The sequence below is a fragment of the Desmodus rotundus genome, chromosome 9 (genome assembly GCF_022682495.2).
Source record: "Desmodus rotundus isolate HL8 chromosome 9, HLdesRot8A.1, whole genome shotgun sequence".
Taxonomy (NCBI): domain Eukaryota; kingdom Metazoa; phylum Chordata; class Mammalia; order Chiroptera; family Phyllostomidae; genus Desmodus; species Desmodus rotundus.
Window position 1 is genome coordinate 46,870,216 of NC_071395.1, and position 25,038 is coordinate 46,895,253.

At 41.4% G+C, this 25,038-nt stretch overlaps 2 protein-coding genes across 5 annotated transcripts; both read left to right on the top strand.

Annotated features, from left to right (window-relative positions):
• The first annotated feature begins 5,772 nt into the window (after window positions 1–5,772).
• LOC112305055 (olfactory receptor 7A5) lies at window positions 5,773–11,541 on the top strand. 3 transcript variants are annotated; one of them, XR_008425191.1, is made up of 3 exons: window positions 5,773–5,987; window positions 7,510–10,682; window positions 11,235–11,541. XR_008425191.1 is itself a non-coding variant. In XM_053911806.1 (2 exons), the coding sequence occupies exon 2, from the start codon at window positions 8,861–8,863 to the stop codon at window positions 9,797–9,799; it is 939 nt and encodes a 312-aa protein (XP_053767781.1). In that variant the 5' UTR covers window positions 5,773–5,987; window positions 7,510–8,860; the 3' UTR covers window positions 9,800–11,541. The 3 variants fall into 3 exon arrangements, 2 of the variants coding, with proteins under 2 accessions (XP_053767781.1, XP_053767782.1); XM_053911806.1 differs by having other exon boundaries at window positions 7,510–11,541; XM_053911807.1 differs by having other exon boundaries at window positions 8,848–11,541.
• Window positions 11,542–19,935: 8,394 nt separating this feature from the next.
• LOC128779293 (olfactory receptor 7A10) lies at window positions 19,936–24,098 on the top strand. 2 transcript variants are annotated; one of them, XM_053911808.1, is made up of 3 exons: window positions 19,936–20,106; window positions 21,032–21,977; window positions 22,991–24,098. In XM_053911808.1, the coding sequence occupies exon 3, from the start codon at window positions 23,004–23,006 to the stop codon at window positions 23,940–23,942; it is 939 nt and encodes a 312-aa protein (XP_053767783.1). In that variant the 5' UTR covers window positions 19,936–20,106; window positions 21,032–21,977; window positions 22,991–23,003; the 3' UTR covers window positions 23,943–24,098. The 2 variants fall into 2 exon arrangements, with proteins under 2 accessions (XP_053767783.1, XP_053767784.1); XM_053911809.1 differs by having other exon boundaries at window positions 21,032–21,184.
• The last annotated feature ends 940 nt before the right edge of the window (window positions 24,099–25,038 follow it).

A 25,038-nucleotide genomic window follows, 5' to 3' on the forward strand; every position in this document is an offset into this window, starting at 1 on the left:
TTGTCGATTTTGTTTATCTTTTGAAAGAACCAGCTCCTGGATTCATTGATCCTTATCATTGTGCTTTTAGTCTCTATGTCATTTAACTCTACTCTGATCTTGGTTATTTCCTTCGTTCTGCTTGCTCTGGGCTGTCTTTGTTGTTGTTCCTCCAGTTCTTGTAGGCGTAGGGTTAGGTTCTTTTTTTGAAATGTTTCTATCTCTTTAAGGTAGGCCTGTGTTGCTATGAACTTCCCTCTCAGGACTGCCTTTGCTGTGTCCCATAGGTTTTGGGTTGTTGTGATTTCGTTTTCATTTGTTTCCAGGAAGTTTTTGATTTCTTCCCTAATCTCGTTCTTGACCCATTCATTGTTTAATAGCATGCTATTCAGTCTCCATGATTTTGAGTGTTTGGGGTTTTTTTCCTTTGGGGTTAGTTTCTAATTTCAGTCCCTTGTGGTCAGAGAAAATGCTTGATATAATTTCAATTTTCTTGAATTTGTTGAGGCTTGCTTTGTGTCCTATCATGTGGTCTATCTTTGAAAAGGTTCCATGTACACTTGAAAACAATGTGTATTTTGCTTCTTTGGGATGAAAAGCTCTATATATGTCAGTTAAGTCCATTTCCTCTAGGTTATTGTTAAGTGACACAATATCCTTGTCCATTTCTGATAGTGGGGTGTTAAAGTCCCCTGCTATAATTGTGTTGCTGTCAATATCTTTCTTGACGTCCTCCAAGATTTTCTTTATGTATATGGGTGCTCCTATGTTGGGTGCATATATATTTACAATGTTTATGTCTTTGGTGGATTCTTCCTTTGAGTATTATAAAGTGACCTTCTGGGTCTCTGTTTATGGCCCTTCTTTGGAAGTCTATTTTGTCTGATATGAGTATTGCTACCCCTGCTTTTTTTTTTCCTGTCCGTTTGCTTGGAAATTTTGTTTCCAGCCCTTCACTTTCAGTCTGTGTAGGTCTTTTGTCCTGAGAGATGGGTCTCTTGTAGGCAGCATATGTGTGGGTCATGTTTTCTTATCCATTCAGCTATTCTATGTCTTTTGATTGGAGCATTTAATCCATTTACGTTTAAGGTTATTATCGATAGGTCGTTATTCATTGCCATTTTTTTCTGCCTGTGTTCCTCTGTCTTTCTCTTTTCCTTCCTTTCCTTAAAGCAGTCCCTTTAGCATCTCTTGCAGAGCTGGTTTGGTGGAAGTGTGTTCTTTTAGACTTCTTTTGTCTGGGAAACTCTTTATTTGGCCTTCTATCTTGATTGAGAGCCTTGCTGGGTAAAGTAGTCTTGGTTGCAGGCCTCCGGTTCTCATTACTTGGAATATTTTTTGCCATTCTCTTCTGGCTTGGAGCGTTTCCATTGAGAAGTCAGTTGCTAACCTTATTGGGGCTCCCTTGTATGTTACTCCCTTTTTCTCCCTTGCTGCCTTTAAGATCCTCTCTTTGTCTTGGAATTTTGCCATTTTAATTATGATGTGTCTTGCAGTGGGTCTCTTTGGGTTCCTGTTGCTTGGGACTCTCTGTGTTTCCTGGATTTGGGTTACCTTTTCTCTCCTCAGATGTGGGAAATTTTCCATCATTACTTTTTCAAACAGGTTTTCTATCCCTTGCTCTTCTTCTTCTCCTTCTGGTATTCCTATTATACGGATATTGTTACGTTTCATGTTGTCCTGCATTTCCCTTAATCCCTCTTCATTCTTTCTGAGCCTCTTTTCCTTTTCTTGCTCTTTCTGCGTGTTTTTTTCTACTTTGTCCTCCAGTTCGCTGATCCGATCCTCTGCTTCATCAAGACTGCTTTTCATTCCTTCTACTGTGTTCTTCAATTCAGAAATTGTACTCTTCATTCCCTCTTGGCCCTTGTTGATAGTTTCTATTTCCTTTTTCATGTTGATATAGTTTGCAGTGAGTTCATTGTAGTTTCCCTGTAGTTTCTGGTAGTTCTCTTTGAGCTCAGAGAGCTCAGTGAGCTTCCTGATGACCATTGCTTTGAACTCAGTATCTGATAGTTGACTTGCCTCTTTTTCAGTTAGCATTGTTTCTGAGGCTTCCTCCTTTCCTTTCATTTGGGAATTGTTTCTTTGTCTTCCCATTGTTTGTGAGACTCTTCTTGTTAGCCTCTGCTTCTTAAACTGATCTATTCTGACTCCCTCGGTTTATGGTATGAACTTCTATGGTAGAATGCCAATGGGATTCAGTGGTGCTGTCTCCTTACTCTCCTGTGCTCACTGGTCTTGAGCTGATGTTTATGGGTGTAACACGGTCTAACTCTGGTCTTTTCAGCACTGCAGTTTTTCCTGTCTCACCGCCTGATCTTTCGATGTCTTCTATCTTTGGTCTCCGATCTTCATATATGCTGGAATACTGTTGGCTGTTCGTTCTGCTCCTCAGATCAGCTAGGTATTTCACTGGCATTGAGGGTAAGTGGACTCCGCTCCCACCTATCTCGCCGCCCTCTTTGCATCTCCAAAGTAGGCATTTTTAAACAAGTATCATATGATGTCATTAATGAATTTATATAAAATTGAACAATGAATTTTTTTGCTCATCTTAATAATATTTTATTGACTTATATATCTTCTCTTTTTGTTTGTTTCCTCTGTCTTACAGTCCCTTATATCAAAACTTTAAATGCCATTTAAAAATACATAGGATAAAATATTAAAGGTTTTTTTGCTTTTTGAAAATCTATTTCATTTATTATGCTATTACAGTTGTCCAATTCCCCCTTTATTCCCATCCACCCTTCAACCCCACTCCCACCCGCATTCGCCTCCTTTTGTTCAAGTCCATGGTCATACATTTAAGTTTTTTGGTTTCTACATTTTGTATACTATTCCTAACCCCACCCCTGTCTATTTTCTACCTACCATTTATGCTACTTATTCTCTGTACCTTTTCCCCCTCTCTCCCTACCCACTCACCCACTGATAACCCTCTCTGTGATCTCCATTTCTGTGATACTGTTCCTCTTTAGTGGTTTGCTTAGTTTGCTTTTGTTTTTGTTTTAGGTTTGGTTGTTATAGCTATGATTTTGTTGTCATTTTACTCTTCATATTTTTTTATCTTTTTTTTCTTAGATAAGTCCCTTCAACATTTCATATAATAAGGACTTGGTGATGATGAACCCTTTTGAATTGATCTTCTCTGGGAAGCACTTTATCTTCCCTTGCATTCTAAATGAAAGCTTTGCTGGATAGAGTCATCTTGGATGTAGGCCCTTCCCTTTCATGACTTTAAACACTTCTTTCCAGTCCATTACTGCCTGAAAGGTTTCTTTGGAGAAATCGGCTGATAGTCTAATTGGAACTCCTTTGTAGGTAACTGCCTCCTTTTCTCTTGCTGCTTTTATGATTCTCTCTTTATCCTTAATTTTGTGTAATGTAATTATGATGTGTCTGGGTGTGTGCTTCCTCGGGTCCAACTTCTTTCACACTCTCTGAACTTCCTGGAATTTCTGGAAGTCCATTTCCTTTGCCACATGGGGAAAGTCTCCTTCATTATGTTTTCAAATAAGTTTTCAATTTCTTGCTCCTCCTCTTCTCCTTCTGACACTCCAGTGATTCAGATGCTGGAAGATTTAAGGTTGTCCCAGTGGTTCCTAAACTCTTCTCATTTTTTTTGATTCTTGCTTCTTCATTCTGTTCTGATTGAAGGTTTCTTTCCTCTTTCTGGTCAAAACCATGGGTTCGAGTCCCTGTTTCCTTCCCATCACTGTTGGTGTCCTGTATGTTTTCCATTATTTCACTTTTCATAGCCTTCACTTTTTCCTCTCATTTAGGACCAAATTCAACCAATTCTGTGAGCATCCTGATTACCAGTATTTTAAACTGTGCATCTGATAGGTTGGCTATCTCTTCATTCCCTAGCTGATTTTTTTCTGGAACTTTGATCTGTTGTTTCATTTGGCCCTTTTTTTTTTTTTTTTGGTCTCAGTGTGCCTCTTATGGAGCAGAGCCTTAGGTTTTCACCAGGGCGGGGCATCCCAAGTCTCTATGTTGTGACTCTCTATGTGGGGGAGGGGTCCAAGAGTGAAAAGTGCCTTTCCTCTGCTCTCTGCCAGTTTTCAGTCACTTCCCCTGTTATCTCCAATCTAATTGGGCCCTTCTGGTGCTTATTCTGGTGATGGGTTTGTGTACATTGTACAACCCTGTGGGTCTCTCTAAGGAACTCTCCTGTGAGGTAGGGAGTATCTCCCGTCTCCTCAACTCTCACAGTTTTTTTGGTCCATGGTTTTGAGGCTTTATTTCCCCGCACTGGACCTGTGGGTCGTGTGGTCTATCTCACTCCCCATTTGTTCCTCCTGGTTTATCTGCACATCGACTGTGGGATCGCCAGATCTGCCAGCTGTAGCCTTGCCGGCCCCAGTCCTCCATCCACTGCCTTGCCGGGAGTGTTCTCCACCTGGGGCCCATCTCTGCCACTCCTAACAGTTTGGATGAATGTTTTTTCTTTAACTCCTTGGTTGTCAGACTTCCATACAGTTGGATATTCTGTCAGTTCTGGTTGTTTTTTTGTTTTTAAGTTTCTTTTTGACCTTCTTTTGGTTGTACAAGGAGGCACAGTGTGTCTACCTATGTCTCCATCCTGGCTGGAAGTCTGAATGATGCATTTGTAACACCATCTGGAAGGACTGTATATACACTATGCATTCAAAATTATATGCATAATGATTTTTGATCCTGAAGACCTATACTACCTACACTCATCTCTAACACAGGTAAGGCCTTACTAGAACATGTGGCGCACAGACCAGCACATGCAGCATGAACACCTCCTGGGAACTTGTTCGATCCAAAGGAACTCTGGACCCACAAGGACCTGCATTTGCACTGTAATCCTGGATGACTTATATGCACCTTGAAGTTGGAGAAGTGCTGGTCTAGACTAGGCTTTCTCACATTCTCATGTGACAATAGGGATGGGACAATTATTTCTCTTGGCTATTGTAGGTACTTAGCTGCCTTCCTCCACATGTTGCCAAATGTCTGCAGGGGCAAAATCATCTCAGGTAGAGAACCACTGGCCCAGAGTTTAAACTGAAAGCAACCTGACAGATTCCAATCAACGCCCACCATACACTTAGTTCATAACTTCCAGCAAATTATTAAAACCCTACACCACATTTCTGTGAAAAGGAATGCAGTTCATAATAGCAATGCCTCATAGAATAGACTTTTCAAACAATTAAACCAGACAAAATCAATAAGGTACTAAGCTCAGATTACATGGCATAAAACTATCAAAGTGTACCTGTCATAAGTAACATATTTTATAATGAGACACTAAATCCCAGCTTTTAATTTGTGAAATAAATACAAAATCTCTAATTATTTTGAAAAATATGTCAAGAAGGAAAAGAGTGTGGTGGCCAGAATTCCATATGAAAAGAACACAGCTCTCCCCTCATTGAAGAGGGGATAGCAAAACTCTGGACACATCAGCCTGTGTCCCCACACAATTCAGTGCTTAAGGATCAAAAGGGACCAGGTCCTGAGAGTTTCCAGAGTCTCAAGCTGTGGAGAAAATGGTAATTCACTGTTGAATAACTAGTAGGAGGTGAGACCTCTTGGAAGCAGTTGAGATCCAAGAGAAGAAGTCAAAAAATCCAAATCAACCTTGCTTCTAACCTGGTCTCTTGGGATCTGAGAACCATTAGGAGAATTTTTCTTTCTGTTTATTCTAGAGGCCCACAGGGATATCGTGCATTTAGAAGTTGCAATAACACAACAGAAATATGCCTGATGAGTAGATACACAGAGACACCTCTGTGTATATATCTCCCTGTACAGCCCCTGAGCTTGTACAATGTTGGTGCATGGGGCATGGTTGTTCCTTTGATTCCTAAGTCTGGCTCCGGAACTGATGCTTGAGTCCTTCCTACTGTCTTCTGTGGGACAGAGCTTCAGTCTCCACCAGCCACCATCCAGGAACCAACTCTGACTGCCACACACGGAGACCATCCTTTCAGAAAACCCATCCAGAGAGGTCTGAGAGCCTGGTAGGTACATCAGGAAAGGGTCACAGAGGCTGGAACCTGAGAACTTTTAGCTGAGTCACTGGGACCCTAATCAGCCGAGCCCTGAGAGCCCTTATCTCTGTTTGTATTCTTGGTTAAGTAATTTATACTTAATTTACTTAATACATTAATAAGGATGCATCTGTTTGAATGTGCACACAGGGCCATGGCTGACAATTAGATGATGGGTCTGGGAGTCCAGAGGGAAGATGCTGCACAATGAGTGAGACACAGGAAATGATTGCAGGAAAATGAAAATCGTCTGAGGAGTTGTGCTGTTCTGGGAGAAGGAAACAGAGCATTAGGTGTGGGAAGCAGTGCAGTGAAGTGAGAGTGTTTGCACTAAATTTGTAAGTTGGGGTGTATTTCAGCATGTTTTCTATTCATTGCAAAGATCCAACCAGTGAGGTAGACAGCACGTTGCAGCAGCAGTTAGTGAGGCAGACATCGCAGTATCTTCTCTCATGCTGAGTATCCACATGAGAATTATTTAATAAGTATAAAAAGGAATACCAAACAGTGTGACTTCACTACTGCCACGTTTGCCTATGTCTTGGGGTTTGTATCCTCTTCCTTTCTATATTAAAAGAATTAGTAGAAATTACTACCCCACATACAGCCTTTTCCCACAATGATCACATTTCTATGCTTTGAAGGACAGATTCGAGCTCTTGGGGAATACAAATTGAGGATTAACCAAGTTCTACCAAAGAGTATAGTGTGCTAAGCAACAAGTTTTGACAATTCAGTGATGGAAAACTTGAGGTCATGCTTTGTACATTAAATCTTAATTTTAGGTACATTAATGTGCCTTATGTTCATATTTATGCCAAGAAGGCTTCACTGTCCCGGCTAACAGGGTGGAATATCTCCAAATCGTTTCAAATTTTCTTTTCTGCTTCCTGTGGAGTTTCAAAGTAAAATCCCTACCCAAGGAAGCTAATGAATGCAGCCTTAAACTCAGCCCCTCCATCACATGTCACTGGATGACTGACTCTATTAGACTGCCGAGACTGCTGGCAAGCGCTCCCATACCAGTCCTTCTCAGTGAGCACAGATATGGCCGTACAGTTCTTGAGGTGAGAAACTGGCTCGAGTCTCACTGGCTAATCTCAAAGTGTCTGCAGGGCTGGGCTCCTCTTGGATACTCAGGGGACAATCTGTTTTCTCCCAATTCCAGTGGGTGTTCTGACCACCTACATTCCTTGGCTCTGGGCCCTTCCTCCTTCATCAAAGGCAGCAGTGTTTCATGTTTTTCTGTTCTTCCTCTCTGCATCTAGGGGAACACTGGGCTGACCTTGTCCCCCTGGATGATCCTGCTCATGTTCTACCTTAAAGTCAACTGAGTAGCAACCTTGTTCCATCTGCTACCCTCATCCTCCCCTTGATAGGAATAAATACGTTATTCAAAGGTGCTGTGGACTAGGATATGGACGTCGTACAGAGGTCCTTATTCTGCCTGCTAAAATGGTTTTTCAGATGGGTATTGTTTTGTGTCACCCAGGTGCCTTTGTATAAAGGAAGCACAGATCTAATCATAGTCTCTGGAATGAGTGAATGCACTCTTCCTTCACAACTCCATGCAGAGACAACGTTTGGATCACAGGAACTAAAACAACCTGGAACTGAGTCTAATACAGAACCACAGCCTTTCTTCCCAGAGAGTGGTCCACAGACCAGGACCTGCAGCATCAATACCACCTGGGCGCTTGTCAGAAACACACCTTCTCTGAGCCTGAAGGACCTGCTGAATCAGACTCCGCATTTAAATTAGAATTCTGGGGATGTCATAAGCCCATTGAAACTGGAGAAGTGCTAGACTAAACTAGGTTCTCTCATCTATTCCACTGATGTTTGGGGAGGGATAAGAATTGGGGTGTCATCTGGGTGTTTGTGTGTGTGTGTGTGTATGTGTGTGAATTGTAGGTGTTTAGTGGTATCCCTTCAGGTATTGCCTAGAAGCCACCTGAAAAATTTACCATAAATGCCCATCACATACTTTGATATTAACTTTAAACATATCACTGATCTCTTGCAGCTCCACACTAAGGCTTTGGTACTGGCCTTTCCCTCTGTCAGGCACACACTTGCCCATATAAGCTTGATCTCCCTCTCTTTCTCCCTTGAGTTCTGTGCTCAAATGGCACCTGGTTATCAGGTCTTGCCTAAAAACACATGAGAAATATGATGGCTTAGTCACTTTCTCCTTTAGACCTGATTTCATATTTCCTTTTTAGGATCTGTCACCATCTGTAATATTAAATTTATTTTTATCATTTGTTTCTATATTCTACCCCCAATATTTATGTGTAGGGACCTGTCTTCTTCCTTGTACTCACAGCATGGAGAGCACTGAAGACATGGTCAGCACTCACTTTATATTCCAGAAGTACATGATATATTTCTCATTACTAATAAAGTATACCTGACACCTTAGGAAAAAATCCCGTTGGGATAAATATTCCTGGTCTGAGATGATGCAGAAAACTCCTAGAGGGGGAACATTCCATCCTAAAATACTAAAACTAATTTCTTTTTTTAAGAGATTTTATTTATTTATATTTAGAGAAAGGGGAAGGAAGGGAGAAAGAGAAAGAGAAGCATCAACATGCAGTTGCCCCTTGCATTTGATGTTCCTCAACCAGGGACCTGGCCCGCAACCCAGGCATGAATCAAACCGCAGATCATTGGGTTTGCATGCTGGCACTCAATCCCCTAACCCACATCAGCCAATGGCTGAAATTAATTTCCTAACTGCAAATTATAAACTCTAGCATTAGTGCTAAGCTAGTAATGCAGGTGTGTATGAAAATTACTCCTGTTTTTTTCTCCTTCCTGAAAGTTAGCTCCACCTTATGGATCCAAGGAACCTTACTAGAGTGTCAGAATTTCATCTCCTGGGACTATCAGACAAACCAGAACTGCAGCCCATCCTATTTGGGCTCTTCCTCTCCATGTACCTGATCACTGTGTTGGGAAACCTGCTCATCATCCTGGCTGTCAGCTCTGACTCCCACCTCCACACACCCATGTACTTCTTCCTCTCCAACCTGTCCCTGGTAGACATCGGCTTCACCTCCACCACCATCCCAAAGATGCTGGTGAACATCCGGACACAGAGCAAAGTCATCACCTATGCAGGCTGCATCACACAGATGTATTTTTTCATACTCTTTGCCGTGTTGGATGACTTCATCCTTTCGTTGATGGCCTATGACAGGTTCGTGGCCATTTGTCACCCCCTGCACTACACAGTCATCATGAACCCCCGACTCTGTGGACTGCTGGTTCTGGTGTCCTTTATCATGAGTGCCCTGGGTTCCCTGCTACAGTGCTTCATGGTGTTGGGGCTGTCCTTCTGCACAGACTTGGAAATCCCTCACTTTTTCTGTGAACTCAAACAGTTGACCCACCTTGCCTGTTCTGACAATTTTGTTAATAACATTGTGATATACTTTGAAACTGTGCTACTGGCTGTTGGTCCCCTGGCTGGGATCCTTTACTCTTACTCTAAGATCATGTCCTCCATATGGGCAATCCCGTCAGCTCAGGGGAAGTATAAAGCATTTTCCACCTGTGCATCTCACCTCTCAGTTGTGTCCTTATTTTATGGGGCAATCCTAGGAGCGTATCTCAGCCCTGCTGGTACCCATAGCTCACATTCAAGTGCAACAGCCTCAGTGATGTACACTGGGGTTACACCCATGCTGAACCCCTTCATCTACAGTCTCAGGAACAGAGAAATAAAGGGGGCTCTGAGAAGATTCTTTGTATGGCAGGTAAACAAGGGATGATTAATCTGAGGTTGAAAAAGTCACCTTGATCTGTAGACCCCAAACACAAAACTAGAAATTGTGGAATTTTAATCAGATTGTGGTGTTTCAACTTGCTCCTTTTATTTCTGTCCCGGAATTTCCATTTCTGTGAGTTCAGCATCTCTGTGCAACTTAAGTCACCATTTTATTAAGCTCTCTGCTACATCTATTACCTAGACAGTGTTTCTCTTTCTCATCGTCCTAGCCTCACATTTTTTTCCCCAATATTGATCAGAAATATTTGTAAATCCAGTTTACTTCATGGCTGCATTGATTTCTTTTTTTTATATTTATTTCTTTATTGGTGTTCAAGTACAGTTTTCTGCCTTTCCCCTCCTCCCCCCCAACTCCAACCCTACCCACCTTCTTCCCCCATTTCCACCCACCCCTTGTTATTCTCCATATGTCCTTTATCATTGTTCCTATAAACCCTTCACCCTTTTCCCCCATTGTCCCCTCACCTCTCCCCTCTAATTACTGTCAGCCTGTTCTCAACTTCAATGTCTTTGGCTATACTGGAGAGCATTATGCTAAGTGAAGCCAGGCAGTGAAAGACAAATACCATATGATCTCACCATTAACAGGAACCTAATCAACAAAATAAACAAGTGAGCATTGATTTCTTAAGACTGATTTCTTCTCAAATGACATACATCATTGTAGTAATATGTTCTTATTTCACAGATAGATAGTATACATATATGGTCATATGGAAAATTTTCTCACTTGGTTACTCACACCATTTATATACTTTCATTCCAGAAAAATCCGAAGCCTCAGTTTTTACCATGTGTCCCTCATTCTCTGTACATCAGTACCTTAGCAGCTCTTCCTGATGACGGAGACTTGACCATTGTTCCCTGTAAGTCTCAGCCTGTTGACAGTGATGCTACAGGATAGGGAGGCTTGGGCACTGGCCTTGGGTCCTGCTATTTGTTTCTCACACCACAGTTAGTGTTGTATAACAACAGTGTCTTGTGGTCCTTATTATCATTGCAACAACCATCATGGACTATGAAAACGTAAGGATATTACTCTAAGGTCCTGGAGGGTACACACGCCCTAAGGGCCAACTGCATTGAGGGCCACAGAAGGTTCTGAAAAAGGGGTGGGGAGAAGGAGAGAGAGAATGTGAGAGAATGAATTGCGTTGGGTAGGGAGACTTGGGTGCTTCTCTAGCAGCCTTGTCACACAGCTGGCAGGAGAATTATTTGAGATGGAAGTATTTGAAACAAATGCCTCATACCTGAAAAAGTGTAAAATTATTATGAAGTGACCTTCTGGGTCTCTTTTAATGGCCCTTGTTTTGAAGTCTATTTTGTCTGATGTGAGTATGGCTACCCGGCATTTTTTCTTTGTTTGTTTTTTCCTGTCCATTTGCTTAGAATATTTTTTTACAACCCTTCATTTTCAGTCTGTGTAGAATGGCCATCATAAACAAATCAACAAACAAATGTTGTCAAGGATGTGGAGAAAATGGAAATCTACTGCACTGTTAAAGGCATTGCAAACTGGTGAAGCCACTGTGGAAAATGGTACGGAATTTCCTCAGTAAACTAAAAAATGGATCTGCCTTTCACCCCAGCAATTCCACTGCTGGGATTATATCCTAAGAACCCTGAAACACCAATCCAAAAGAACCTCTACACCACTATGTTCAGGCAGCACAATTTACAATAGCCAAGTGCTGGAAGCAACCTAAGTGCCCATCAGCAAATGAATGGATCAAAAAACTATGGTACATTTATGCAATGGAATACTACACAGCAGAAAGAAAGGAGCTCCTACCCTTTGCAACAGCATGGATGAAACGGGAGAGCATGATGCTAAGTGAAATAAGCCAGATGATGAAAGACAAATGCCATATCACCTAAATTTCAAGTGGAACCTAATCACCAAAACACACAAGTGAGCAAAATATAACCAGAGATATTGAAATTAAGAACAACCTGACAATAACAAGAGGGTAGGTGTAAGGGTATAATGGTGCTAAAAGGGGGAAGGGTTTTCAGGAACAATTATAAAAGACACATGGACAAAGCCAGGGGGTGGGTGGGATCAGGGGAGGGAGGTGGGGAAGCTGGGATCAGGGGAGGGAGGTGAGGATGGCTGGGGTGGGGGAAGTGAGCAGGGGGAATGCAGACAACTGTACTTGAACAACAATAAAATAAAATAAAAGTGTAATTTCAGGCATTTACACTATCTCATCCTACTGGGTTTATAACCAGTCTCCTCGTTTTCCTGTCTCATTCATCTCAGTGTTCAGAATACCTGCCACAGTACCTACAAAAATGTGATTTTTCAAGTATAAATCTCCCGATGAGTTCTATGTGGATGTGAGGGAGGACAGAAAGGACTTAGGGGAAATCCAACGGATGGGATAAAGTAGTAGGAACAGACATCCCCTCACCAGACCCACCCCCATTCACTTGTGAGCAAAAAGAAAACAATTTATCTCAGGAAAACTTCTCCGGTGGGTATGGAAGTCAAAAATAAGGACTGGCTGCCCCACATGATTCCAAGAGGGAGGGAAAATGGAGTGGACACCCATTCCAAAGCTCATTATACCATCATCATAATGAAAATTGACACCTCAATTTGTGGTGAAAATGGACACCACAAATTGAGGGGAACAAAGGCCATGACACTTCCAGAAGGACCATGTTTGAACAAGGGTGCCTCCCAACCAGAAGGAGGAGTCAGAATTTTGCACCCTGTAGCTTTGAGAAACCCCTCCCCAACCTTGGACACACATAAAACCCCAAGAACTAACTGGTTTGCAAACTCCATCTCCAGGTAGCCCTCTTCCACTCAGATGGGTACTTTTGTTCCCCAGGGATGCCCATGCCTGGGCCATTTTCTTTATATCTCCCTCAATAAAACCCGCTTTGTTGTCACCCTGTGTCCTTGAAACCTTACCCAGGCGAGTCAAGGACCTGGAAGTTGCCTGATATGCGGAAGTTCACAGACAGAGCTTGGGCAGGGCCAGCCCAGGTGCAGAAGTGGTCTGGTAATAAACATAGGTGAGAGGGGCAGTCAAAGGGACAATGAGGTATATGTGACACTCTAAGCTGAAGATGAGTTGAGGCATCTGAACTGTCAGAGGGGAGAAAGGTCATTAGCAGGACAGTAGGATGAGCAGACGTTTGGTAATTAAAGTTTGTCCTCTCCTATACTTTGGTGGCAGAGTTAAATCCACTGATAATTTTATTACGGACAATGCCCCAAATTAAAATTTGTTTATATTGCAGTGGTGTTTTTTTTAATGTTCTATGTTTATGCTTTTACAGTTATCTCTATTTTTCCCCTTCACCTCCCACCACCCAACCCACCTCCAAATGGGACTTTCAGTCCCCTCACTGTTGTCCATGTCCAGGAGTCCTTCATATTAGTTCTTTGACTAATTCCTTCACTTTCTTTCAACCAGTCTCCACCTCCCCTGACCCACTTCCTGCTGTCAGTCTATTCCATGATTCTACCCCTCTGGTTCTATTTTGCTCCTTAGTTTATTTTGTCCATGACATTCTTCTTACAAGTGACATCATGTGGTATTTGGTTTTCACTGACTGACTTATTTCACTTAGCATAACAGACTCCACTTGCATTCCTGTTGACTTAAAATAGGAATCCGTTCTTTTTTTTTTTTTCCTGCCCAGTATCCCATTGTGTAAATGTACCACATTTTTTTAAGCTGTTCACCCACTGATGGCCACTTAGGCTGTTCCTAGCACTTGCCTATTGGAAATAGTGTTGCTATGAACACAGGAGTGCATAAATTCTTCTCAATTGATGTCTCGGGATTCATAGGATATGTGCCACCAGTGGAATCACTGGGTCAAAGGGTAGTTCCATTTTTAATTTTTTGAGGAAATTCCATGCTGCTTTCCATAGTAGCTGCACCAGTCTGCATTCCCAATAGTGCACTAGGGTTCACTTTCTTCTAAATCCTCACCAGTACGTGGGTTCTTTTTGTTGTTGTTGATTTATTAATGATGACCATTTTGGCAGGGGTGAGGTGATATCTCATTGTGGTTTTAACTTGCATCTCTCTGATGGCTACTGATGTTGAACATTTTTTCATATGTCTCTGGACCATCTGTATGTCTTCCTTGAAGAAGTGTCTATTCTGGTTCTTTGCCCATTTCTTAATTGGATTGTTTGTTTCCCTGGTGTTGAGTTGTATGAGTGTTTTAGATATTTTGGAGATTAAAACCTTGCCCAATGTATCATTGGCAAACATGTTCTCCCATCCAGTCATTTCCTTTTTCATTTTGGTGATGGTTTCTTTAGCCATGCAGTAGCCTTTTAATTGGATGTAGTCCCACTCGCTTATTTTTCCTCTATCTCCCTTACCCTGGGTCATATATCAGCAAAATACTCCTACATGAGATATCTGCAATTTTATTGCCTATGTTTTCCACTAGTATTTTTATGGTTCCACACTTACCTTTAAGTATTGTATCCATTTTGAATTGACTCCGGTATATGGTTCCGGTATATGGTCCGGTATACGGTATCTAGTTTCATTTTTTTCTCCATGTACTATTCCACTTCTCCCAACATCATTTATTGAAGAGACTCTTTATGTCACTGGAGGTTTGTACCCCATTTGTTAAATATTAATTGACCATAAAGACATGATTTTATTTCTGGGATCTCTATTCTGTTCCATTGATCTGTGTGTCTGTACTTATGCCAGTACCAGGCTGTTTTGATTACAGTGTCTGTAGTATAGTTTGGTACCGGGTATTTTGAACCCTTCAACTTTGTTCTTCTTTCTTAAGATTGCTGAAGCTATTTAGGGTCTATTATTTGGTTCCATATATATTTTTGGAATATTGGTTCTAGATATGTGCAATGCACCATTTCTATTCTCATAAGAATTGCCTTGAATCTATATATTACTTTGGGTAGTATGGATATTTTAATGATGTTAATTCTTCCAGTCCATGAACACATTTTACACTTCCACTAATTTATATCTTCCCTGATTTCTTTCTTCATGTCCTATAGTTTTCTGAATATAGAACTTTTACCTCCTCGGTTAAATTAATTCCTAGGTACTTTCTATTTGGTTGCTGCTGTAGTAAGTGAAAATACTTTTCTTAGTTTCTCCTAAACTACTTCATTGTTGGTATACAACATGCCATCAGTTTCTGATTATTGACTTTCTATTCCACTACTTTGCCGCATTCCCTTATTTGGTCCAGTAGTTATCTCGTGGAGCCTAGAGAGTTTTCTATGTACACTATGGTGACATCTGTGAATAAGGACAGTTTTACTACTTCCTTTCCAATTTGGATGCCTTTTATTTCTTCCCCTTGTCTGATCATTGTGCCTAGCACATGCAGTACTATGTTGAATAAGGATGGTGAAAGCAGACACCCTCGTCTTCTTCCCAATCTTAAAGGAAACACTTGTAGTTTCTGTCCATTGATTATGAGGTTGGCAGGAGGTTTTTCCACATATGGCCTTTATCCTGTTTAGATATGCACCCTCTATTCTCATTCTGCTGAGTATTTTATCATAAATCAGTGCTGGATTTTATCAAATGCTTTTTCTGCATCTATTGATAGGACCATATGAATTTTGCTTTCATTTTGTTTATGTGACATACCATATACAAATTTTAAAATTTGAGAGAGATGTAAAGGTTTCTATTTGCCTTCCAAGGTCTCCATTGACTTCACCTCAAAATAATCTACATGCACAACTGAGGTTACTCATTCTGAATTCCTACATTAGTGACCTGACCTATTCTCTAGCATGTATCTGTCTAATTTTCTAGTTACCATTTATTGGAGACACTACCCTTTTCCCCATTGTATATTTCTGACTCCTTTGTGCTAAATTAATTACCTTATTGTATGGGTTTCTTTCTGGGTTCTCTATTGTGTTTCATTGATCTATGAATCTATTTTTATGCCAGTACCATACTGCTTTAATTACTATAGCTTTGTAATGTAGTTTAAAATTTGTGAGTGTGATGCCTCCAGCTTTGGTATGCTTTTTCAACATCGCTATTTCTATTGAGGGTCTTTTGTGGTTCCACACAAATTTATGGATTCTTTGTTCTTTTTCTGTAAAACTGACACTGGAATTTTGATAGAGATTGCATTGGACCTACAGATTGTTTTGAGTATGTTATAAAAAGTTTCAACTTAGAAAATTGGAAGTTTTCTTTAATTTTTATTATTATTGTTATTCAATTACAGTTGTATGCCTTTTCCTCCATCCCTCCATCCACCCCAGCTGAACCCCCCTCCCTCCCCAACCTCCACACTCCCCTTTGATTTTGACCATGTGTCTTTTATAGTACTTCCTGTAATCCCCTATCCCCACTGTCGCCTCCCGACTCACCCCTGGCTATTGTTAGATTGCTCTTAACTTCAAGGTCTCTGGTTATATTTTGTTTGCTTTTTCCTTTTGTTGATTATTTTCCAGTTAAAGGTGAGATCATATGGTATTTGTCCCTCACTACCTGGCATATTTCACTTAGCATAATGCTCTCCAGTTTGAGCCATGCCATTGCAAAGGGTAGAAGCTCCTTCTTTCTCTCTGCTGCGTAGAATTCCATTGTGTAAATGTACCATAATTTTTTGATCCACTCATTTGCTGATGGGCACTTAGGTTGCTTCCAGTACTTGGCTATTGTAAATTGTGCTGCTATGAACATTGGGGTGCATAGGTTCTTTTGGATTGGTGTTTCAGGGTTCTTAGGGTATAATCCCAGCAGCAAAATTGCTGGGTCAAAGGGCAGTTCCATTTTTAGTTTTCTGAGGAAATTCCATATTGTTTTCCACAGTGGCCTCACCAGTCTGCATTCCCACCAACAGTGCACTAGGGTTCCCTTTTCTCTGCATCCTCTCCAACATTTGTTTGTGGATTTGTTTATGTTGGCCACTCTGACTGGTGTGAGATTGTACCTCATTGTGGTTTTAATTTGCATCTCTCTGATGGCTAGTGATGCTGAGCATCTTTTCATATGTCTCTGGGCCCTCTGTATGTCTTCCTTGGAGAAGTGTCTATTCAAGTCCTTTGCCCATTTTTTAATTGGGTTGTTTGTCTTCCTGGAGTGGAGTCATGTGAGTTCTTTATATATTTTGGAGATCAGGCCCTTGTCTCAGGTATCATTGGCAAATATGTTTTCCCATACTGTTGGTTCTCTTTGTAATTTGGTGCTGTTTTCTTTAGCCATGCAGAAGCTTTTTATTTTGATGAGGTCCCACTTGTTTATTCTTTCCTTTATGTCCCTTGCTTTAGGGGATGTGTCTGTGAGGATGTTGCTGCGTGGAATGTCTGAGATTTTCCTGCCAATGTTTTCCTCGAGGACTTTTATGGTGTTACAACTTATATTTAAGTCTTTTATCCATCTTGAGTTTATTTTCGTGTATGGCATAAGTTGGTGATTGAGTTTCATTTTTTTGCACGTAGCTGTCCAGATCTCCCAACACCATCTGTTGAAGAGGCTGTTTTTGCTCCATTTTATGCTCCTGCCTCCTTTGTCGAATATTAATTGACCGTAAAGACTTGGGTTTATTTCTGGGCTCTCTGTTCTGTTCCATTGGTCTATGTGCCTGTTTTTATGCCAGTACCAGACTGTTTTGATTACCATGGCCTTGTAATACAGTTTGATATCAGGTATTGTGATCCCTCCTGCTTTGTTCTTCCTTCTCAAAATTGCTGCAGCTATTCGGGGTCGTTTATGGTTCCATATAAATTTCTGAAATGTTTGTTCTATATCTGTAAAATATGGCATGGGTACTCTAATAGGGATTGCATTGAATCTATAAATTGCTTTGGGTAGTATGGCCATTTTGATGATGTTAATTCTTCCAATCCATGAGCATGGTACATGCTTCCATTTGTTTGTGTCTTCTTTAATTTCTTTCTTCAGTGTTGTGTAGTTTTCTGAGTACAGGTCTTTTACATCCTTGGTTAGGTTTATTCCTAGGTACTTGATTTTTCTTGTTGCTAGATCAAATGGGATTTGTTTCCTGATTTCTGTTTCTGCAGTTTCATTGTTGGTGTACAGGAATGCCTTTGATTTCTAAGTATTGACTTTGTATCCAGCTGTTTTGCCAAATTCATTTATTAGGTCGAGGAGTTTTTTGGTGGAGTCTATAGGATTTGCCATGTACACTATCATGTCATCTGCAAACAGTGACAGTTTCATTTCCTCCTTTCCAATCTGGATGCCTTTTATTTCTTTCTCTTGTCTGATTGCTGTGGCTAGGACTTCCAGTACTATGATGAATAGGAGTGGTGAGAGAGGGCATCCTTGTCTTCTTCCTGATCTTAGTGGGAAAGCTCTAAGATTTTGTCCATTGAGTATGATGTTGGCTGTAGGTCTCTCATATATGGCCTTTATTATGTTGAGGAATGCTCCCTTTATTCCCACTTTGCTGAGTGTTTTTATCAGAAATGGGTGCTGTATTTTAGCAAATGCTTTTCCCGCATCTATTGATACGATCATGTGATTTTTGTCTTTGCAGTTATAGATGTGATGTATTATGTTTATTGATTTGCGATTATTGTACCATCCTTGCATCCCTGGGATGAATCCCACTTGGTCATGGTGGATGATCTTTTTACTGTATTGGTGGATGCGGTTTGCCAATATTTTTTTGAGAATTTTAGCGTCTATGTTCATCAGTGATATTGGCCTGCAGTTTTCTTTCTTTGTTGTGTCTTTATCTGGTTTGGGGATTAGGATGATGCTGGCTTCATAAAAAGAGTTTGGGAGTCTTCCACCAGTTTGGATTTTTTCGAATAGTCTGTGAAGGATAGGGGTTAGCTCTTCCTTAAATGCTTTGTAGAATTCTGGTTGTTTCTTCTTTTTAAATTTGTTGATGTCCTTGTTTGGTTTCGAGCAGGCACAATGTGTCTTCTATGCCTCCATCTTGGCTGGCAGTCTGAACAATGAATTTTTAATAACTTCTGGAAGGAGCGTATACACACTCCCTACTCATATTTACATGCAAAATGATTTTTGGTTCTGAAGAACTTTACTGCCTACACTCATCTCTAACGCAGGTACAGCCTTACTAGAACATGTGGCCCACAGACCAGCATATGCAGCAACAACACCGCTTGGGAACTTGTTCGATTCATAGGAACTCTGCCCCACCAGGACCTGCATTTGCACTATAACCCTGGATGACTTATATGCACCTTGAAGGTGGAGAAGTGCTGTTCTATACCAGGCTTTCTCACATCTCTTGTTAACAATAAGGCTGTGACAATTATTTCTCTTGGCTACCACAGGTACTTAGCAGACTCCTCTCCACATGTTGCCAAATGTCTCCAGGGGCACAATCATCTCAGGTTGAGAACCACTGGCCCAGTGTTTAAACTGAAAACAACCTGACAGATTCCAATCAAGGCCCACCACACACTTAGTTCATAACTTCAAGCAAATTATTAAAAACCTTTCCCTCATTTCTACAAAAGGGAATGCAGTTCATAATAGAAATGCCACAGAGAATACACTTTTCAAAAGTTAAACCAGACAAAATCTATACGATACTAACCTCAGATGATATGGTGTAAAACTATGAAAGTGTACCTGTCATAATTAACATATTTTATAATGAGACACTAAATCACAGCTTTTAATTTGTGAAATAAATACTAAATCTCTATTTTGAAAAATGTGTCAGGAAGGAAAAGATTGTGGTGGCCAGAATTCCACATGAAAAGAACACAGCTCTCCCCTCATTGAAGAGGGGAGAGCAAAGCTCTGGACACATCACGGCTGTATCGCCACCACAATTCAGTGCTTTAAGGATCAAAGGGATCTGGTCCTGAGAGGTTTCACAGTCTCAGGCAGCAGAAAAGATGGTAACTCACTGTCTGAATAAAGTAGTAGCAAGTGACACCTCTGGGAAGAAAGTGAGATCCAAGAAGAGTCACGAAATCTAAAGCCACCTGGCTTCTAACCTGGTCTCTTGGGATCTGAGAATCATTAGGAGAAAATTCTTTCTATTTATTCCAGAGGTGCAGAGGGAAATCGTGTACTTAGAAGTTGTGCCTTATGAGCAGATATACAGAGACAATAAATATCTCCCCGTGCAGCCCCTGAGCTTGTACAATGTTGGTGTATGGGGCATGGTTGTTCCTTTGATTCCTAAGTCTGGCTCAGGAACTGATGCTTCAGTCCTTCCTGCTGTCTTCTGTGGGACAGAGCTTCAATCTCCATCATCCACCATCCAGGAACCAATTCTGACTGTCACACATGGAGACCTTCCTTTCAGAAAATCCATCCAGAGAGGTCTGAGAGCCTGGTAGGTACATCAGGAAAAGGTCACAGAGGCTGGAACCTGAGAACTTTTAGCTGAGTCACTGGGACCCTAATCAGCTGAGCCCTGAGACCAGATTATCTCTGTTTGTATTCTTGGTTAAGTAACTAATATATACTTAATTTACCTAATATGTTAATAAGGATGCATCTGTTAGAATCTGCACACAGGGCCATGGCTGACAAGGTGATGGGACTGGGAGTCCAGTGGGAAGACGCTGCACAATGAGTGAGATGCAGGAAATGATTGCAGGAAAATGAAAACCATCTGATGAGTTTTGCTGTTCCGGGAAAAGGAAACAGAGCATTAGGTGTCAGAAGCAGTGCAGTGAAGTGAGTGTTTGTACTAAATTTCTAAGACAGGGTATATTTCAGCATGTTTTCTATTCATTGAAAAGATCCAACCAGTGAGGTAGACAGCACCTTGCAGCAGCAGTTAGTGAGGCAGACATTGCACTATCTTCTCTCGTGCTGAGTATTCACATGAGAATTATTTACTAAGTGTAAAAAGGAATACTAAATAGTGATACTTCACTACTGCCAAGGCTGCTATGTCTTGGGGTTTGTACCCTCTCACTTTCTATATTAAAAGAGTTACTAGAAATTCCTACCCCCCACTCAGCCTTTTCCCACAGTGACCACATTTCTTTGCTTTGAAGGACAAATTCATGCTCGTGGGGAATACAATTTGAGGACTGACTGAGTTCTACCAAACAGTATAGTGTGCGGAGCAACAACTTTTGACAATTCCATGATGAAAAAACCAAAGTCACACATTGTACATTAAATCTTAATTTTAGGCTCATTAATGTGCGTTATGTTTATATTTATGCCTAGAAGACTTCACTGTCCCGGCTAACAGGTTGGAATATCTCCAAATTGTTTCAAATTTTCTTTTCTTCTTCCTGTAGAGTTTCAAAGTAAAATGCCTACCCAAGGAAGCTAATGAATGGAGACACTTAATCTCAGCCCCTCCATCACATCACTGCATGACTGACTCTATTGGACTGCCAAGACTGCTGGGAAGCGCTCCCACACCAGTCCTTCTCAGTGAGCACACATATGTGCGTACAGTTCTAGGTGTCAGAACCTAGCTCTAGTCTCACTGGCTAATCTTAAGGTGTCTGCAGGGCTGGGCTCCTCGTGAAGACTCAGGAGACAATCTGTTTTTTCCCAATTCCAGTGGGTGTTCTGACCACCTACATTCCTTGCCTCAGGGCCCTTCCTCCTTCATCAAAGGCAGCAGTGTTGCATTCTCTCCTGGTCTCCCCCTCTGCATCTAGGGGAGCACTGTGCTGATCTTAGTCCCTCTGGATGATCCTGCTCATCTTCTACCTTAAAGTCAGCTGAGGAGCAGCCCTGTTCCATCTACTAACCTCATCCCCCCATTGCTAGGATACAATATATTATTCCAAGGTGCTGGGGCCTAGGATATGGACGTCGTACAGAGGTCCTTATTCTGCCTGCTAAAAATGGTTTTTCAGATGTGTATTGTTTTGTGTCACTCAAGGTCCTTTGTATAAAGGAACCACAGATGTAATCATAGTCTCTGGAATGAGTGAATACACTCTTCCTTCACAACTCCATGCAGAGACAATGATTGGATCACAGGAACTAAAACAACCTGGAACTGAGTCTGATACAGAACTACAGCCTTTCTTCCCAGAGAGTGGTCCACAGACCAGGACCGGCAGCATCAACACCACCTGGGCCCTCATCAGAAACACACCTTCTCTGAGCCTGAAGGACTTGCTGAATCAGACTCTGCATTTGAACTAGAATTCTGGGGACATCATAAGCCCATAGAAACTGGAGAAGTGGTGGGCTAAACTAGGTTCTGTCACCTTTTCCACTTATGTAAGTGGACGATGAGAATAGGGCTGTGTGTGCGTGTGTGTGTGTGTGTGTGTGAGAGAGAGAGAATTGTAGGTGTTTAGCAGGAACCCCTAAAGCACTACTAGGGGCAAACTCCTTTCTGGTTGAGACCACCGCTAGAAGCAACCTGAAAAAATTATTATCAAGGCCCATCACATACTCTGATATTAACTTTAAGCAAATCACTAAACTCTGGCAATTCCTTGCTAAGGCCTTGGTACTGGCCATTCCCTCTGTCAGGCACACACTTGCCCATATAAGCTTGATCTCCCTGTCTTTCTCCCTTGAGTTCTGTGCTCAAATGGCACCTTGTTGGCAGGTCTTGCCTAAAAACGCATGAGAAATAGAATGGCCTTGTCACTTTCTCCTTTAGACCTGCTTTCGTATTTCCTTCTTGGGATCTGTCACCAATTGTAGGGTTAAATTTATTTCTATCATTTGTTTCTATATTCTATCCCCAATATTTAGGTGTAGGGACTTGTCTTCTTCCTTCTACTCACAACCTAAGGAGTGCTGAAAACATGGTCAACACTCAATTTATATTCCAGAAGTACATGATATATTTCTCATTAAAACTAAAGTATACCTGCCACCAAAGGAAAAAAGCAGGTGGGGATAAATATTCCTGCTCTAAGATGACACAGGAAACTCCTAGAGGGAAACAGTCCATTTCAAAATACTGAAATTAATTTTTTAATAAAGATTTTATTTATTTATATTTAGAGAAAGGGGCAGGAAGGGAGAAAGAGAGGAAGAGAAACATCATCGTGCAGTGGCATCTTGCACTCCCTTAACCAGGGACCTGGCCAGCAACCTAGGCATGAATCAAACTGGAGATCATTCGATTTGCATGCCGGCACTCTATCCCCTGAGCCACATCAGCCAATGGCTGAAATTAATTTCCTGACTGCACATTACAAACTGTAGCATTAGTGTTAAGCTAGTAATGCAGGTGTGGATGAAAATGACTCCTGTTTTTTTCTCCTTCCCGAAAGTTACCTCCACTTCATGGATCCAAGGAACCTTACTAGAGTGTCAGAATTTCATCTCCTGGGACTATCAGACAAACCAGAACTACAGCCCATCCTATTTGGGCTGTTCCTCTGCATGTACCTGATCACTGTGATGGGAAACCTGCTCATCATCCTGGCCGTCGGATCAGACGCCCGCCTCCATACACCCATGTACTTCTTCATCTCCAACCTGTCCTTGGTAGACATCGGCTTCACCTCCACCACCATCCCAAAGATGCTGGTGAACATCCAATCACAGAGTAAAGTAATCACCTATGCAGGCTGCATCACCCAGATGTACTTTTTCATGCTCTTTGCCCTGCTGGATGACTTCATCTTGACCGTGATGGCCTATGACAGGTTTGTGGCCATTTGTCACCCCCTGCACTACACAGTCATAATGAACCCCCGGCTCTGTGGACTGCTGCTTCTGGTGTCCTTTATCATGAGTGCCCTGGAATCCTTGCTACAGTGCTTGATGGTCTTGAGGCTGTCCTTCTGCACAGACTTGGAAATCCCCCACTTTTTCTGTGAACTCAATCAGATGACCCAACTTGCCTGTTCTGACAATTTTCTTAATAACATTGTGATATACCTTGCAACTGTGCTACTAGGTGGTTGTCCCCTTACTGGAATCCTTTATTCTTACTCTAAAATCGTGTCCTCTATACGAGCAATCCCATCAGCTCAGGGGAAGTATAAAGCATTTTCCACCTGTGCATCTCACCTCTTGGTTGTGTCCTTATTTTATGGTACCACCCTAGGAGTGTATCTCAGCTCTGCTGGTACCCACACCTCAAAGTCAAATGCAACATGCTCAGTAATGTACACAGTGGTCACACCCATGCTGAACCCCTTCATCTACAGTCTCAGGAACAAGGACATAAAGGGGGCTCTGAGAAGATTCTTTAGATGGCAGGTAAACAAGGGATAATTAATCTGAGGTTGAAAAAGTCACCTTGATCTTTAGGCCCCAAAACGCAAAACTAGAAATTGTGGAATTTTCATCATATTGTGGTTTTCGAACTTGCTCCTTTTATTTATGTCCTGGAATTCCATTTCTGTGAGTTCAGCTTCTCTTTGCATGTTAAGTCACCATTTTATTAAGCTTTCTGTTATATAAGTTACCTAGACAGTGTTCCTCTTTCTCATTTTGCTAGCTTCACATTGCTTTTCCCAACATTGATCAGAAGTATTTGTAAATTCCAGTTTATTTAATGGCAGCATTGATTTCTTAAGACTGATTTCTTCTCAAATGACATATATCACTCTAGTGCTCTGTTCTTATTTCATAGACAGTCAGAAATACATTGTCATATGGAAAATTTTTTCACTTGGTTACTCACACCATTTATATACTTTCATTCCAGGAAAATCTGAAGCCTCAGTTTTTACCATGTGCTCCTCATTCTTTGTACATCAGTACCTCAGCAGCTCTTCCTGAGGATGTAGACTTGATCATTGTTCCCTGTAAGTCTCAGCCTGTTGACAGTGATGCTACAAGATAGGAAGGCATGGGCACTGGCCTTAGGTCCTACTAGGTGTTCCTCAGACCACACTTAATATTGCATAACAACAGCCTCTTGTGGTCCTTATTATAATTGCAAAACCATCATGGAACTATGAAAATGTAAGGATATTACTGTAAGGTCCTAGAGGGTACATAGCACCCTGAGGGCCACAAAAGTTTCAGAATGGAGGGTGGGGAGGAGGAGAGAGAGAGAGTGAGAGAAGGAATTGAGTTGGGTAGGGAGTCTTGGGTGCTTCTCTAGCAGCCTTCTCACACATCTGGCAGAAGGATTATTTGAGATGGATGTCCTTGAAACAAATGCCTCATACCTGAAAAAATGTAATGTTATTATGAAGTGACCTTCTGGGTCTCTTTTAATAGCCGTTGATTTGAAGTCTATTTTGTCTGATATGAGTATTGCTACCCCAGCTTTTCTTTTTTGTTTTTTCCTGTCCATTTGCATGGAATATTTTTTTCCAACCCTTCACTTTCAGTCTGTGTAGAATGGCCATCATAAACA